The sequence below is a fragment of the Oncorhynchus tshawytscha genome, linkage group LG31 (genome assembly GCF_018296145.1).
Source record: "Oncorhynchus tshawytscha isolate Ot180627B linkage group LG31, Otsh_v2.0, whole genome shotgun sequence".
Classification (NCBI taxonomy): Eukaryota; Metazoa; Chordata; class Actinopteri; order Salmoniformes; family Salmonidae; genus Oncorhynchus; species Oncorhynchus tshawytscha.
Window position 1 is genome coordinate 5,171,960 of NC_056459.1, and position 17,827 is coordinate 5,189,786.

The 17,827-nt window shown below is 45.7% G+C and overlaps 1 protein-coding gene and 1 long non-coding RNA gene across 3 annotated transcripts; both read right to left on the minus strand.

Moving 5' to 3' along the window:
- Positions 1-294: 294 nt before the first annotated feature.
- LOC112229292 lies at positions 295-1,831 on the minus strand. The gene is made up of 3 exons (XR_002950162.1): positions 1,745-1,831; positions 1,471-1,604; positions 295-1,207 (listed from the first exon to the last, which is right to left on the minus strand). It is a non-coding gene; the product is annotated as an uncharacterized LOC112229292 (long non-coding RNA).
- Positions 1,832-4,525: 2,694 nt separating this feature from the next.
- LOC112229927 (probable thiopurine S-methyltransferase) lies at positions 4,526-7,653 on the minus strand. Of its 2 annotated transcripts, none has more exons than XM_024396075.2 (9): positions 7,540-7,653; positions 6,482-6,598; positions 6,248-6,340; positions 5,986-6,118; positions 5,531-5,583; positions 5,359-5,433; positions 5,161-5,246; positions 4,989-5,033; positions 4,526-4,834 (listed from the first exon to the last, which is right to left on the minus strand). In XM_024396075.2, the coding sequence occupies exons 2-9, from the start codon at positions 6,577-6,579 to the stop codon at positions 4,716-4,718; spliced, it is 702 nt and encodes a 233-aa protein (XP_024251843.1). In that variant the 5' UTR covers positions 6,580-6,598; positions 7,540-7,653; the 3' UTR covers positions 4,526-4,715. The 2 variants fall into 2 exon arrangements, with proteins under 2 accessions (XP_024251843.1, XP_024251841.1); XM_024396073.1 differs by having other exon boundaries at positions 7,456-7,544.
- Between the last annotated feature and the right edge of the window lie 10,174 nt (positions 7,654-17,827).

Genomic DNA, 17,827 nt, shown 5'->3' on the forward strand with positions numbered 1-17,827 from the left:
CGGAGTAGATAGCCAGAGTGAATTTACGAATGCACCCCTAGTATCTAGGCAACAGCAAATCGGTGTCTAGTGGGGAGCAGAACGTGACAGCACGTGAACAAAGAGAAGTGCAGAATCCAATGTATTGGTTAACAATGAGGAACCTATGCATTTCAAGACAGGTCAGAATTATTATAACAATTGCTGTGGAGTATCTAATGCATGTTCCTTGCTTTCATTGTAGAGAATTGTTTTCTTCTTCAACAGGACACAATATCTATGATACAAATAATAAAAAGCAAAGGCACACGGCTATATTTTTATTTTATTTTAAATGCCAGACATTTAAAAAACACTGTAAATTCAGTTCATTTCCCATATGAAAGAATTGACTTGGCATATTTCGACATGAGGTCATTTCCAAACTGTCAACAAAGCTAATAACAACATCAAACCTTCACAGAACATCTAATATCCTGACAATCATTTTCAATGCGCTATTTCGCTCAGACATCTCTCCCTGTCGTCCTATGAAGACATCCAAGCCCCATTCCTTATCCTTCACGCCTGAGAGAGCACCTGAAGACTGTATAAACTCAATATCACAACTCCTCCCTGGAATACATATCAAATCAAATGAATATTGTGAAACTACCTTGCCACAATTCTCTCCTACAATATCTTCTCATATTTCACTCAATTGGTTTTTGTGTTAAATATCAAATACAGTTCAATGACAGGTATACAAAGGAATATCAATAAAGGTACTATCAATGACAAACACAATTGTATTAATAAAACTCACCAGAAAGTCTGTTTACACAAGGCACATAAAATGGAGGACATATAGAGAGGTGTTAACGAATGACAATGGAAGGTTAATAAACTAAACGCATACTCGACTGTATGTTTGAATAAATATGCTACTCACATGCATCTAGAACAAATGGAAGACAAATATCATTTGAGCTGTTATTTCAGGGGAAGATCTCACCTTTGAACTATTCAGAATTGTATTTCTTTGTTTGTTTAAGTGTCCAAGAGGTATCGTCAGTCCTTGTCCACGGACGACATGATCAGTGCTGCATACCTGTTACAGACGTAACTTGTGTCAAAACAAGCTGTGCTTTCCTGTTGAATCTCAGAGGGAGGTCCAGTTCACGTGGTCTTACTTTTTCTTTGTCCCGTGGATTGATGGCCACCAAGGAGCCTCTGTGGCTCAATGGCACTTAAAAAAAAAAACATTCATAGTTTTAGAAAAATATTATGTTACCCTTTTACAAAAGAAATGCGGGGAAATGGGTTACTGTTCAAATTATCTTTACATGGAGAATTTGTATTGGTCACACCGGTACAAGGATAGCTTTCCACCTGAATGTTTCAGTTAAGGCATAATCAATATGATCCACAAAAGGAGTAGATGGAAGGATGGACACGCAAACGAGATTGGCCCTCAGGAATGCGAACCGAAGTGCATGGTCTTCTTCATACCTTGTAAACCTTGGCACCGGGTATTGCTGGGACCACTTCTTCACTGTAGATCAACTTCTGATCTTCAAAGAACTGCCTGATACCCAATCTCAGCTATATCCACACCAACAACTGGGTGTCCCATATCTGCAAGCCTGCGTATCAACAGGTAGGAGGAGATAATTCAGGCATGTACAAGTTCTTTCTAAATAAAAAATAAATAAAAAACATGTCTATGGTTATAGAAGTGTAACATTATGTTCGTGTGTGTGTGTGTTGAATTTCCGCAACCTACCATTTCATATCAAAACGGACTCCCTTCCGTTCACAGAGAACCTTGTCAATATAGCTCTCCAACATCCTATTACATAAGAAAAATGAGCAATGTTGTACCACTGAAAAAGGCAGTGAAAGGCATGTCAGTCATTTCACACAATAAGCCTATTCAGATGACAGACACACCTTGAATTATTACACTCTGTAATTCCTTGAGAACTACAGCTAGTGATTCAGTAATATCAAAAGAAAAATAAGTAGTGAGAGCCAATCGCTCCCTCTTTCCAACCTTGCTCCCATTCTCCCAGAGTCCTGACTCTATACGCCTGAGCTTCCATTCTGTAATACCTTCCACCCGCTCAGACGGCAAGAAAATAACAACAGAGGAAATGGTTGGAATGCCAGACCAAATCACATTGCCAAATTGAAATTTTACTGCTGATCAATTCAAATCAAATGTTATTTGTCACATACACATGGTTAGCAGATGTTAATGTGAGTGTAGCATAATGCTTGTGCTTCTAGTTCCGACAGTGCAGTAATATCTAACAAGAGATCTAACAATTCCACAGCAACTACCTAATACACACAATCTAAAGGGGTGAATGAGAATATGTACATGTAAGTATATGGATGAGTGATGGCCGAGCGGCATAGGCAAGGTACAATAGATGATATAAAATACAGTATATACATGTGATATGAGTAATGTAAGATATGTAAACATTATTAAAGTGCCATTATTTAAAGTGGCATTGTATAAAGTGTCTAGTGATCCATTGATTAAAGTGGCCAGTGATTGGGTCTCAATATAGACAGCACCCTTTCTGAGTTAGTGATGGCTGTTTAGCAGTCTGATGGCCTTGGGATAGAAGCTGTTTTTCAGTCTCTGGGTCCCAGCTTTGATGCACCGGTACTGACCTCGCCTTCTGGATGATAGCGGTGTGAACAGGAGGTGGCTCAGGTGGTTGATGTCCTTGATGGTATTTTGCACTATCCATCCAAACACATACAGGCAGCTATGAATAATGAGTCATCCAGAGGCCATTAACCCATAAAATATAATTTCTTACTTCATAAGTTACAAATCAAATATTGTATGTGTGAAGCTGGATGATAGTACCATTGACATAAGTCATAAGTAGATGTACACATGACGAATTCAAGAGCAGAGAAGTATATGTAGCCAGTGACGTATATGCATTTGGAAAGTATTCAGGCCCCTTCCATTTTCTGTATTTTGTTACGTTACAGCCTTATTCTAAAATGGATTCAATAAAAGTGTTCCTTATCAATCTACACACAATACCCCACAATGACAAAGCGAAAACAGGTTTTTAGACATTTTTGCAAATGTATTAAAAATAGAAAACATAAATACCTTATTCACATAAGTACTCAGACCCTTTCATATGAGACTCAAAATTGAACTCTGGTAATGTTTCCATTGATCATCCTTGAGATGTTTCTACATCCTGATTGGAGTGCACCTGTGGTACATTCAATTGATTGGACATGATTTGGAAAGGCACACACCTGTTCATTTAAGGTCCGAAAGTTGACAGTGCATGTCAGAGCGAAAACCAAGCCATGAGATTGAAAGAATTGTCCATAGATCTCAGAGACAGGATTGTGTCGAGGCACAGATCTGTGGGGAAGAGTACCAAAAAAGAAATCTGTAGCATTGAAGGTCCCCAAGTACACAGTGGTCTCCATCATTCTTAATTGGAAGAAGTTTGGAACCACCAAGACTCTTTCTAGAGCTGGCCGCCAGGCCAAACTGAGCAATTGGGGGAGAAGGGCCTTGGTCAGGGAGGTGACCAAGAACACAATGGCCACTCTGACAGAGCTCCAGACTTCCTCATTGGAGTTGGGAGAACCTTCCAGAAGGACAACAATCTCTGCAGCACTCCACCAATCAGGCCTTTTTGGTAGAGTAGCCAGACGGAAGCCGCTCCTCAGTAAAAAGCACGACAGCCCGCTTGGATTTTGATGAAACCAAGATTGAACTCTTTGGCCTGAATGCCATGCATCACATCTGGAGGAAACCTGGCACTATCTTTACGGTGAAGCATGGTGATGGCAGCGTCATGCTGACTAGTCAAGGATCATATCACCTCCACCTTACATGTCACCGTAAACCAACCGCAATTTGCATACCGCCCCAATAGGTCCACAGACGATGCAATCGCCATCACACTGCACAATCTCATCTGGACAAGAGGAATACCTATGTAAGAATGCTGTTCATTGACTACAGCTCAGCATTCAACACCATAGTACCCTCCATGCTTGATCCCTTGGGTCTCAACCCCCGCCCTGTGTGATTGGGTCCTGGACTCCCTGATGGATCATTAGCAAAAATTTCTACAAACTTGTTTTTGCTTTGTCATCATGGGGTATTGTGTGTGAATTGATGAGGAAGAAAATTATTTAATACATTTTAGAATAAGGCTGTAATGTAATATAATGTTTAAAAAAGTAAAGGGGTCTGAATACTTTCCGAATGCACTGTATATCATGTGCCTCTACACCTGTAGTCAAACATGATTTTTGCCAGAGGGAAATTGGCTGAACCAACTGTCTCAGCAGTTATTTAAATTGTCATTAACTACTGATCCCATACAGCAGCAATACAAAATGGCTACTCACTCATTATTACAGCTACTACTATTCCATTCAGGTAAAGAGATTTAGAAACTATTTTTACATTTATTTTTCCCTAAACAAAAACTAAATCCTGGATCAGTTATGTTACAAGTCTGGAAATGTATGACTTCTACAATACTGTGTTTACTAATGAGTAAAGAACATGGGTTTATTTATATTAAAAAATGTATTTATTGACATTTCTTCATTCCATCATAAGTAAAAATGATTCACCCAATTCAAGTCACATCATGCCACTAAAAAGCTGAAGACAAGCCACTGAGAGTATCTTCTTCAATATGTCCATATTTGAAACCTAAATAAGAGTCATCACTGGTTCCTCAGTTGGTCTTTAGAGTGATCAGATGCACTTTTTCTGTGAAGAAATCCATGCCCCGAGCCTTCTCTCTGTCTGTGAGGGCATCCAGTGACTGCAGCAACTCTATATCACAGCTCTTCCCTGGAATTAAAAACACAATCACACATGGAAACTAATCTCTAAATCCTCCCCGACGATGTACACATCACATTTATTTCTATGTAGTTTGATCTGAAAAATCAAATACGGACAGAATTACAATCACAGAGACAATCTCCGCCATGAAATAACTTACCAAATAGACTTTGCACTTGCTCGTCGGGCACAAAAAAAGGAGGACCTAAAGAAAAAAAGGGGTATTCATTTTAACTCGGATGTACTTACAAGTGACACGCAACTACTCTGCGGTCTAATACAAATAGCATATCATCATTAGCTACAATGCTAGCTATGGGAAAAGTTGTTACCTTTGTATACTTCCGGGTTGTAGAGCAAAGTGTCCAAGAGGTATCGGCAGTCCTTGTCCATTAACGACGTGATCAGAGCCGCGTACCTGTTACATACAGAAGCGACAGAGTTTGCCATCAGCCAAAGACTCTTCCCATCATGCCATGCTCTGTTCTCAGGTTGACTTTCAGAAGAAAGTGAAGTTCATGTGGTCATACTTCTGTCTGTCCCGTGGGTTGATGGCCACCAAGGAGCCTCTGTCCCAAATCCCTCCAAACTGACCCTCAATGGCACTGTTATACAAAGTGAGAGGATGTCATACTGTAAATGGCCTCCTCCTTCTGACCCAGTCAAAAGAGAAAATGTATTGATAATAGTTTAGACTCTTACCTGGAGAAATTGTATAGATCACATTGGTACAAGGAGATATTTCTCTCTGAGCTCTGTGGAAGAAAAGCATACGAACCACACAAGTTAAACGCACTGCAACGTTAGCTCTTTCGCCATTGGAACATGACTGTGCATATTGGCAGCAGAGTCTTAAAATAATTCTATGAACTCCTTTCACAAACACCAATCATTATCTATGCTGGATCTGTAGCTGGTATGAATAAAATCCAAGACTTTGAACTTCTAGGGTAAGAATGCATTGTTTCCCCTATATGCCACCACAGCAATTGTTGGTTTTCATGCGTAGATGTATGCCTCAAGAAGACCACATCCGCAGGAAGAACCCCACATTGCCACCGCTGCTGAAAGAAAATCCTCGTAACATCTCGTCTTCCACATACTCCTCCATTGTAGCGTCATAGCAGCCAACCCAGCCACTCTCTGGCACACAGTACCTTGTAAACCTTGGCTCCAGGTAATGCAGAAACTGTCTCTTCACTGTAAGTCATGTTACTCTCCTCAAAGAACTGCTTGATGGCCTTCTCTGCAATCTCCACCCCTACAACAGAATGGCCCATATCAGCCAGCCTGGAGTCGAACACGTGGTAAAAGACAGTAAGGTCAATGGTCATTTATGGATGTTAATTCATGAACTGTGACTTTCACTAGTTAATGTTAATTGAGAACACACGTTTGTTTGTAATGCACATCACTTACCATTTCATGTCCAGAGCTTTCCCACATAGAGGGAAGAAGAACTTAACTCCCTTTCGTCCGTCGAGAACTTTCTCAATATTACTCTCCAGCATCCTGTAAATATAATCAAATTCGTCATATGAAGTTTACCTTATGGGCCTAGGAATAACATGCTGGCAAAGACATGTTAAACAAACAAGCATGAATTCACTCTTTAATCCACGTCATTGTAAGGTAAATAAAAGAGATCCTTACTTGTTTACGTGGGGCCGGTGCCAGCCTGTTTGGTCTTCCCTCCACCGTTCCTCCCACTCTCCCAGGGCCATCACTCTGTCCGCCTGGGCTGACAACATTTTGTTTGTCTGACACCAACTATAGTTGGTCAATGAGGGGGAACAAAGAGAAAGGATAGGTGAAAATGACCTCTTTCACACAACTGATCCAGAGAGGGAGTTCACGGGTGGTATTCTATGCACGCTCACAGACACACGAGTAAAAACAGTCAATGTGGACTGTGCCAGGCTAATTGTATGGAATTGTGTCATGTCATTGTGACTCATGATCATTACGTGTGAAAGACTAGGGGTGTGCACTTTGAGGCAAAAACTACAGATAAGGTTGGAAGACTTTGGGCTTTTCATATAAAAAAGGGCTCTTTGTGCACCTACCAATGTTTAGGGTCATTTGTCAATTGTTTGGGTCAGTCTGTTGAGATATTGTCCCTAAAGTGGATAACACTACTGGACATGGAGTAGTCCAGACTCCAGACTGACCTAGTACTGGTCAATCATATGCTGATCAGCAAAAATGTTTATTGAGGTGTGTCAAAGACCAGTGTAGGCCTATTCATGAGCAGAATTGCCTCATTTGACACGGGTGGCCTAAACATGATACAAAGAACAGCTATCATTCAGGATAAACCATCATTTCACAGGCAACTTCATAGGAAATACAACAGCATGTTATTTTGTAAAGGAACCTCCTCTTATAACACCGATCACCAGAGAATGAATTTCATAACCTTGCTGTAGACATTTAGAAATGAGTGAGTGGGCGTATTATTACGATTGTGTTACGCAAGTTTTTAGTAGGCCCAAATAGTAGTCCTGTAAACAGAGCAGCAATTATATCGACTGCATTAGTTACTTTAGCAGTGTCTATTGAAAATAGGTTGCCATGCGCAGTCTTTCTCTAAGCCAATTCCGATTCGACATAACGTATCGGCTTACCTCGGCTTCCCGCCAAGCATAAACATTACGCTGACGAACATAACTGAACTCGACTCGTACAACATGTCCACGGTCGTCGCTTACCTTCTCAAAAATGTTGATATCGATTTATACGTGATCTTCACCGAGCCACAGCCAATGAGTTGCACTACTGGTGTGGGAGGAGCCTTTGTCAACACTGCTCTCCACGTGATCGATAGCGGATGTTCATTTCAAAGGAGATTTTTTCCCCCGCTCAACTTTCGTCCTCAGCCACGCAAAGGCTCCGCAGAGCAGAATACAAAATGTACTCTAGTACAATTTATGTGACAGTACTGTATCTCTTACTAGTTTAAATATGAAATCCTTGCTCGAATCCCACTGAAAAAGGAACCATTCTGGAGTAGTCCTGACAATTATCGGCAGCAGTTCATTTTATTAAGGGATCACGTAATTACACGGTTCACAACGGTCGACATGAAAAACTACTTTAAATTGTTACATCTTTAAAATTACTTTAAGCATCAATTCAACAATTTTAGACACATTAATACAAATTGTGAGATAGTAATGCTAGATAGGGCTTGTCAAATTGTAAACCTATTAAGATTAGTTGAATAATGGTTTATAAATCCACTTAAAAATGGTCAAAGACAAATTCTTATTCCATAATTTAACCTTGCAAGAGTTTCACTCTTTAGGAGCAGTCTCCCTTTTGGAAGCATCATGTTAAGATCTGCCCATCTGCACGCACGCTTAACACGCTTAAACATAAGGACAACCTACAACGTGCCTACGTGTTGATACTGACATTATGTTACAGTGTGAAAGAATGGGGTCGAGTTCGAAGGTCAGTGTGCAGAATCAAGACATGAAAGATTGCAGCGAAAGAAACAATGTTGTAGGTCAAAAATGTAAACACAGGAGAGAGAAAGTTTTCTCCAGTGTGCCAGTGGCCATTGTAGGTGAGCAATTGCCCACTGAAGTCGGTTACAACGCCAAACTGCAGTCAATTCAAGACCCTGGTGAGGGCGATGAGCACGCAGATGAGCTTCCCTGAGACGATATCCTTTTGTTGTTTCCTCAGCTGTCTGGATGGCTAGTGTCAGATGATCCTGCAGGTGAAGAAGCCGGATGTGGAGGTCCTGGGCTGGTGTGGTTACACGTGGTGAGGCCAGGTGGACGTACTGCCAAATTCTCTAAAATGACGTTGGAGGCTGCTTAAGGTAGAGAAATGAACTTCCATTTTTTTGGGAACAGCTCTGGTGGACATTCCTGCAGTCAGCATGCCAATTGCACACTCCCTCAATACATTTATGGCATTGTGTTGTATGACAAAACTGCACATTTTAAAGCTATGCCTAACAAGCTATACACCTAAACTACAGTGTTTTCAGAAAGTATTCGGACCCCTTGACATTTTACAAATTTTATTAAGTTACAGCATTATTCTAAAATTGATTAAATAAAATATTTTTCTCATACATCTACACACAATACCCCATAATGACAAAGCAAAAACAGGTTCTTAGACATTTTAACAAATGAATTAAAATCAAAAACAGAAATTCCTTATTTATCTAATTATTCAGACCCTTTGCTACGAGACTCAAAATTGAACCCAGGTGCATCCTGTTTCCAATGAATATCCTTGAGATGTTTCTACAACTTGATTGGAGTCCACCTGTGGTCAATTAAACTGATTGGACATGATTTGGAAAAGCACACACCTGTTGACAGTGCATGTCAGAACAAAAACCAAGCCATGAGGTTGAAGGAATTGTCTGTAGAACTCAGAGAAAGGATTGTGTCAAAGCACAGATCTGGGGAAGGGTATCAAAAAAATTCTGCAACATTGAAGGTCCCCAAGGACACAGTGGCCTCCATCATTCTTAAATGGAAGAAGTTTGGAACCACCAAAACTCTTCCTAGAGCTGGCTGCCCGGCGACACTGAGCAATCGTGAAAGAAGGGCCTTGGTCAGGGTCAGGGAGGTGACCAAGATCCCAAGCTCCAGAGTTGATCTGTGGAGATGAAAGAAATAATAAGTTATAAAAGTTAAGGAAAATGTTTATATATTTTTTATATTTATGTTTAACTCACATAATATTTTGAAATTTACATTTAAAAGTATGCAATAAGGTTTCTGTCATAGAGTACATGTGTCAAAAACGACAGTAGACATTAAAAAAAGTATTTATATTGTCACGCCCTGGTCGAAGTATTTTGTGTTTATCTTTATTTATTTGGTCAGGCCAGGGTGTGGCATGGGTTTTTGTATGTGGTGTGTATATATGGGGGATTGTAGCTAGTGGGGTGTTCTAGATAAGTCTATGGCTGTCTGAAGTGGTTCTCAATCAGAGGCAGGTGTTTATCGTTGTCTCTGATTGGGAACCATATTTAGGCAGCCATATTCTTTGAGTTTGGTGTGGGTGATTGTCCTTAGTGTCTTTGTTCCTGTCGCTGTGTTAGTTGACACAAGTATAGGCTGTTTCGGTTTTCGTTACGTTTATTGTTTTGTAGTGTTTTGTGTGTATTCGTGTTACGTTTGTTTGATTAAACATGGATCGCAATCTACACGCTGCATTTTGGTCCGACTCTCCTTCACCACAAGAGAACCGTTACAGAATCACCCACCACAAACGGACCAAGCAGCGTGTCAACAGGCAGGAGCAGCCCAAAGAGGAGATGCGTAAGAAGGATTTCTGGACATGGGAGGAGATCCTCGACGGGAGAGGACCCTGGGCTAAACCAGGGGAGTGTAGCCGCCCAAAGGTGCAACAGGAGAAGAGGCAACAGAGGCAGCAGCAGCAGGAGCAGCAGCAGCTACAGTGGGAGAGGTTGCACCACCTGGAGAAATGGACATGGGAGGAGGAACTGGACGGTAAAGGACCCTGGGATCAGCCTGGAGATTATTGTCGCCCCAAAGCCGAGCTGGAGGCAGCAAAAGCAGAGAGGCGGCATTATGAGGAGCTAGCACGGCAGAGCGGATGGAAGCCCGGGAGTCAGCCCCAAAAAATTCTTTGGGGGGGGGCTCACAGGGAGTATGGCTACGCCAGGTAGGAGACCTGCGCAAACTCCCTGTGCTTACCGGGGGCTAGAGAGACCGGGCAGGCACCGTGTTATGCAGTGGTGCGCACGGTGTCCCCAGTGCGGTGCATAGCCCGGTGAGGTATATTCCAGCTCCTCCGATCGGCCGGGCTAGAGTGGGCATCGAGCCAGGTAGGTTGGGCAGGCTCGGTGCTCAAGAGCTCCAGTGCGCCTGCACGGTCCGGTCTATCCAGTACCACCTCCACACCCCAGCCCTCCGGTAGCAGCTCCCCGCACCAGGCTTCCTGTGCGTGTCCTGTCCAGTACCACCAGTACCAGCACCACGCATCAGGCCTACAGTGCGCCTCGCTCTCCAGTGCTGTCGGAGCCTTTCTGCTCTGGAGCGCTGCCGGAGTCTCCCGCGCTGCCGGAGTCTCCCGCCTGTTTAGCGCAGCCAGAGCCTTCCTCCTCTCCTGCGCTGCCGGAGTCTCCCGCCTGTTCAGCGCTGCCAGAGTCCTGCACAGCGCTGCTGGAGTCTCCTGCCTGTTCAGCGCAGCCAGAGCTACCAGCCTGCATGGAGCAGCCAGAGCTGTCAGTCTGCATGGAGCAGCCAGAGCTGTCAGTCTGCATGGAGCAGCCAGAGCTGTCAGTCTGCATGGAGCAGCCAGAGCTGTCAGTCTGCATGGAGCAGCCAGAGATGTCAGTCTGCATGGAGCAGCCAGAGCTGCCAGTCTGCATGGAGCAGCCAGAGCTGTCAGTCTGCAAGGAGCTGTCAGTCTGCATGGAGCAGCCAGAGCTGCCAGCCTGCATGGAGCAGCCTGAGCTGCCAGTCTGCATGGAGCAGCCAGAGCTGCCAGTCTGCATGGAGCAGCCAGAGCTGCCAGTCTGCATGGAACTGCCAGAGCTGTCAGTCTGCAGGAGCTGTCAGTCTACATGGAGCAGCCAGAGCCGCCAGTCAGCGTGGAGCAGCCAGAGCCGCCAGTCAGCATGGAGCAGCCAGATCTTTCAGTCTGCCAGATCCGCCAGTCAGCCAGACTCTTCCAGATCTGCCAGTCAGCCAGACTCTTCCAGATCCGCCAGTCAGCCAGACCCTTCCAGATCCGCTAGTCAACCAGACTCTTCCAGATCTGCCAGTCAACCAGACTCTTCCAGATCTGCCAGTCAACCAGACTCTTCCAGATCCGCCAGTCAGCCAGACTCTTCCAGATCTGCCAGTCAACCAGACTCTTCCAGATCTGCTAGTCAACCAGACTCTTCCAGATCTGCTAGTCAACCAGACTCTTCCAGATCTGCTAGTCAACCAGACTCTTCCAGATCTGCTAGTCAACCAGACTCTTCCAGATCTGCTAGTCAACCAGACTCTTCCAGATCCGCCAGTCAGCCGGGATCTGCCAGAACTGCCAGTCGGCCAGTATCCGCCAGTCGGCCAGTATCCGCCAGTCAGCCAGGATCCGCCAGTCAGCCAGGATCTGCCAGATCCGCCAGTCAGCCAGGATCTGCCAGATCCGCCAGTCAGCCAGGATCTGCCAGTCAGCCGGGATCTGCCAGTCAGCCAGGATCTGCCAAAACCACCAGCCAGCCAGGATCTGGTAGATTTATCTACATGCCTGAGCTTCCTCTCACTCCTGAGCTTCCTCTCACTCCTGAGCTTCCTCTCACTCCTGAGCTTCCCCACAGTCCCGAGCTGCCTCAGTCCCAAGCTGCCCCTCAGTCCCGATCTGCTCCTCAGTCCAGTGGGTTTCTGGGTGAGGACTACTAGGCCATGGTCGGCGGCGAGGGTGGACTATCCAGGGATGCAAGGAGAGGGAACTAAGACATTAATTGAGTGGGTTCCACGTCCCGCGCCGGAGCCGCCACCATGGACAGACGCCCACCCGGACCCTCCCTATTTGTTTTGAGGTGCGTTCGGGAGTCCACACCTTAGGGGGTTCTGTCACGCCCTGGTCGAAGTATTTTGTGTTTATCTTTATTTATTTGGTCAGGCCAGGGTGTGGCATGGGTTTTTGTATGTGGTGTGTATATATAGGGGATTGTAGCCAGTGGGGTGTTCTAGATAAGTCTATGGCTGTCTGAAGTGGTTCTCAATCAGAGGCAGGTGTTTATCGTTGTCTCTGATTGGGAACCATATTTAGGCAGCCATATTCTTTGAGTTTGGTGTGGGTGATTGTCCTTAGTGTCTTTGTTCCTGTCGCTGTGTTAGTTGACACAAGTATAGGCTGTTTCGGTTTTCGTTACGTTTATTGTTTTGTAGTGTTTTGTGTGTATTCGTGTTACGTTTGTTTGATTAAACATGGATCGCAATCTACACGCTGCATTTTGGTCCGACTCTCCTTCACCACAAGAGAACCGTTACAGAATCACCCACCACAAACGGACCAAGCAGCGTGTCAACAGGCAGGAGCAGCCCAAAGAGGAGATGCGTAAGAAGGATTTCTGGACATGGGAGGAGATCCTCGACGGGAGAGGACCCTGGGCTAAACCAGGGGAGTGTAGCCGCCCAAAGGTGCAACAGGAGAAGAGGCAACAGAGGCAGCAGCAGCAGGAGCAGCAGCAGCTACAGTGGGAGAGGTTGCACCACCTGGAGAAATGGACATGGGAGGAGGAACTGGACGGTAAAGGACCCTGGGATCAGCCTGGAGATTATTGTCGCCCCAAAGCCGAGCTGGAGGCAGCAAAAGCAGAGAGGCGGCATTATGAGGAGCTAGCACGGCAGAGCGGATGGAAGCCCGGGAGTCAGCCCCAAAAAATTCTTTGGGGGGCTCACAGGGAGTATGGCTACGCCAGGTAGGAGACCTGCGCAAACTCCCTGTGCTTACCGGGGGCTAGAGAGACCGGGCAGGCACCGTGTTATGCAGTGGTGCGCACGGTGTCCCCAGTGCGGTGCATAGCCCGGTGAGGTATATTCCAGCTCCTCCGATCGGCCGGGCTAGAGTGGGCATCGAGCCAGGTAAGGTTGGGCAGGCTCGGTGCTCAAGAGCTCCAGTGCGCCTGCACGGTCCGGTCTATCCAGTACCACCTCCACACCCCAGCCCTCCGGTAGCAGCTCCCCGCACCAGGCTTCCTGTGCGTGTCCTCGGTCCAGTACCACCAGTACCAGCACCACGCATCAGGCCTACAGTGCGCCTCGCCTCTCCAGTGCTGTCGGAGCCTTTCTCCTCTCCTGCGCTGCCGGAGTCTCCCGCGCTGCCGGAGTCTCCCGCCTGTTTAGCGCAGCCAGAGCCTTCCTCCTCTCCTGCGCTGCCGGAGTCTCCCGCCTGTTCAGCGCTGCCAGAGCCTTCCTCCTCTACAGCGCTGCTGGAGTCTCCTGCCTGTTCAGCGCAGCCAGAGCTGCCAGCCTGCATGGAGCAGCCAGAGCTGTCAGTCTGCATGGAGCAGCCAGAGCTGTCAGTCTGCATGGAGCAGCCAGAGCTGTCAGTCTGCATGGAGCAGCCAGAGCTGTCAGTCTGCATGGAGCAGCCAGAGATGTCAGTCTGCATGGAGCAGCCAGAGCTGTCAGTCTGCATGGAGCAGCCAGAGCTGTCAGTCTGCAAGGAGCTGTCAGTCTGCATGGAGCAGCCAGAGCTGCCAGCCTGCATGGAGCAGCCAGAGCTGCCAGTCTGCATGGAGCAGCCAGAGCTGCCAGTCTGCATGGAGCAGCCAGAGCTGCCAGTCTGCATGGAACAGCCAGAGCTGTCAGTCTGCAAGGAGCTGTCAGTCTACATGGAGCAGCCAGAGCCGCCAGTCAGCGTGGAGCAGCCAGAGCCGCCAGTCAGCATGGAGCAGCCAGATCTTTCAGTCTGCCAGGATCCGCCAGTCAGCCAGACTCTTCCAGATCTGCCAGTCAGCCAGACTCTTCCAGATCCGCCAGTCAGCCAGACCCTTCCAGATCTGCTAGTCAACCAGACTCTTCCAGATCTGCCAGTCAACCAGACTCTTCCAGATCTGCCAGTCAACCAGACTCTTCCAGATCCGCCAGTCAGCCAGACTCTTCCAGATCTGCCAGTCAACCAGACTCTTCCAGATCTGCTAGTCAACCAGACTCTTCCAGATCTGCTAGTCAACCAGACTCTTCCAGATCTGCTAGTCAACCAGACTCTTCCAGATCTGCTAGTCAACCAGACTCTTCCAGATCTGCTAGTCAACCAGACTCTTCCAGATCCGCCAGTCAGCCGGGATCTGCCAGAACTGCCAGTCGGCCAGTATCCGCCAGTCGGCCAGTATCCGCCAGTCAGCCAGGATCCGCCAGTCAGCCAGGATCTGCCAGATCCGCCAGTCAGCCAGGATCTGCCAGATCCGCCAGTCAGCCAGGATCTGCCAGTCAGCCAGGATCTGCCAAAACCACCAGCCAGCCAGGATCTGGTAGATTTATCTACATGCCTGAGCTTCCTCTCACTCCTGAGCTTCCTCTCACTCCTGAGCTTCCTCTCACTCCTGAGCTTCCCCACAGTCCCGAGCTGCCTCAGTCCCAAGCTGCCCCTCAGTCCCGATCTGCTCCTCAGTCCAGTGGGTTTCTGGGTGAGGACTACTAGGCCATGGTCGGCGGCGAGGGTGGACTATCCAGGGACGCAAGGAGAGGGAACTAAGACATTAATTGAGTGGGGTCCACGTCCCGCGCCGGAGCCGCCACCATGGACAGACGCCCACCCGGACCCTCCCTATTTGTTTTGAGGTGCGTTCGGGAGTCCACACCTTAGGGGGGTTCTGTCACGCCCTGGTCGAAGTATTTTGTGTTTATCTTTATTTATTTGGTCAGGCCAGGGTGTGGCATGGGTTTTTGTATGTGGTGTGTATATATAGGGATTGTAGCCAGTGGGGTGTTCTAGATAAGTCTATGGCTGTCTGAAGTGGTTCTCAATCAGAGGCAGGTGTTTATCGTTGTCTCTGATTGGGAACCATATTTAGGCAGCCATATTCTTTGAGTTTGGTGTGGGTGATTGTCCTTAGTGTCTTTGTTCCTGTCGCTGTGTTAGTTGACACAAGTATAGGCTGTTTCGGTTTTCGTTTTGTAGTGTTTTGTGTGTATTCGTGTTACGTTTGTTTGATTAAACATGGATCGCAATCTACACGCTGCATTTTGGTCCGACTCTCCTTCACCACAAGAGAACCGTTACATATATAGCTTCCGAAATCTTTAAAAAAAAATGTTTTGTACAATTTTTAGTACCAAGTTGGCTGCTAAGTGGCTTCAGTCAATACATTGCCCCCTGTCAGTCATCCAGTGGTTATACACAACATTGATAATAACTAGTGTCACGATCGTCGTCAAGGAAATGACCGGACCAAGGTGCAGCTTGGTCAGCATACATACTTTTATTTTAAATGTCGCCAACAAAAACAATATACAACAAAACAAACTTGAAGCTCTGTAAGGCTATACATGCCACTAACAAAGACAACAACCCACAAATGAGAAAAGTAAAAAAGGCTGCCTAAGTATGATTCCCAATCAGCCCTATGAACTATGCATGCCTATGTAACGTGTCTGTAACCAGTATATAAGGGAACTAAATGGGACTGCCCCGTTAGAGCTCCTGACAGACGTGTGCATATGGTGCATTGAGTTGGTTGGAACCTCTCCAGCGCGCTGATAATAAACAATGATTAATTTAAGATTGACTTTGAGTGTCCCTGTGTAAGAATTTCCACGACAGTGTATTAATGTGTTTATTTTCTCACTTGGATGGCGCTTTCAGAAGCTTACGATTAGATTGTCACAATGGGTAATGTACTTTGTAGGTACACAATAATGACAAGAAAGTACACCTCAAGATATGTCATTTTAACTAGATAAATCCTGTGTAACACTTAGTAATAACAATGGACGTATGCAGATATTACATGTACTCTGTACACTAGTGTGTTCATTTTCTCACTCGGATGGTGCTTCCGGAAGCCTTAAAATAATGGCCAGGTTGTCAGGATGGGTAATGTACTATAAAAGTACACATTCATTTCAAGTAAGTACCCCTCAATATACACTTCATTTTCACTATCTAAATCCTGTGTAACACCTAGTATTTACATTGTACTTCTGTAGATATTACATGTACCCTTTGGTGTATTTGTGGTTGTAATGGTCTCACTTGGATGGCAAGAGGTTCAGGTTGTCATAAGAATAATGTACAGATTAATTATAAATTATTTTTTGTTATAATCTGGGATGACACCCGTATGTAGACCCCAGTCAGTGAGGTTGACCTACACAATATATACAAAAGTATGTGGACATACAAACGAGTGGATTCGGCTATTTCAGCCTCACCCGTTGCCGACAAGTGTATAAAATTGAGCACACAGCCAAGCAATCTCCATAGACAAATATTGGCAGTAGAATGGCCTTACTGAAGAGCTCAGTGACTTCAAAGTGGCACCGTCATAGGATGCCACCTTTCCAACAAGTCAGTGCATCAAATTTCTGCCCTGCTAGATCTGCCCCGGTCAACTGTAAGTGGAAATGTCTAGGAGCAACAACGGCTCAGCCGCGAAGTGGTAGGCCACACAAGCTCAGAGAATGGGACCGGCGAGTGCTGAAGCGTGTAGCTCATAAAAATGGTCTGTCCTCAGTTACAACATTCACTACCTGTAAGGAACGACGCTGGAGAAGAGAAGTAGGTACGGTGAGTTGACATTTAATTTGAAATGGACAACTCTCCTTCCAGACTCACATTAAGCATCTCCAATCCAAAATTTAATCTAGAATCAGCTTCCTATTTCGCAACAAAGCCTCCTTCACTCATGCTGCCAAACATACCCTCGTAAAACTGACTATCCTACGGATCCTTGACTTCAGCAATGTCATTTTCAAAATAGCCTCCAACACTCTACTCAGCAAACTGGATGTAGTCTATCACAGTGCCATCCGTTTTGTCACCAAAGCCCGATATACTACCCACCACTACGACCTCTATGTTCTCGTTGGCTGGCCCTCAGTACATATTTGTCGCCAAACCCACTGGCAACAGGTCATCTATAAGTCTTTGCTAGGTAAAGCCCCACATTATCTCAGCTCACTTGTCACAATAGCAACACCCACCTGTAGCACGAGCTCCAGCAGGTATATTTCACTGGTCATCCCCAAAGCCAAAACTTCCTTTGGACGCCTTTCCTTCCAATTCTCAGCTGCCAATGACTGAAACAAATTTCAAAAATCACTGAAGCTGGAGTCTTTTATCTCCCTCTCTAACTTTAAGCATCAGCTGTCAGAGCAGCTTACCGATCACTGTACCTGTACACATCCCATCTGTAAATAGCCCACCCAACTATCATATTGTTATTTATCCTCTTGCTCTTTTGCACCCCAGTTTCTCTACTTGCACATTCATCATCTGCGCATCTAATACTCCAGTATTAATGCTAAATTGTAATTATTTCGCCTCTGCGTGTAA

Bases quoted from the DNA above. Each gene is read 5' to 3' on its own strand.
- LOC112229927 (XM_024396073.1), bottom strand. From the start codon at position 7,520: ATGTTGTACGAGTCGAGTTCAGTTATGTTCGTCAGCGTAATGTTTATG. The intron at 6,119-6,247 runs GTAAGTGATGTG...GTTCGACTCCAG, and splicing joins AAAGCTCTGGACATGAAATG to GCTGGCTGATATGGGCCATT. The intron at 5,434-5,530 runs GTAAGAGTCTAA...TTTGTATAACAG, and splicing joins GATCTATACAATTTCTCCAG to TGCCATTGAGGGTCAGTTTG.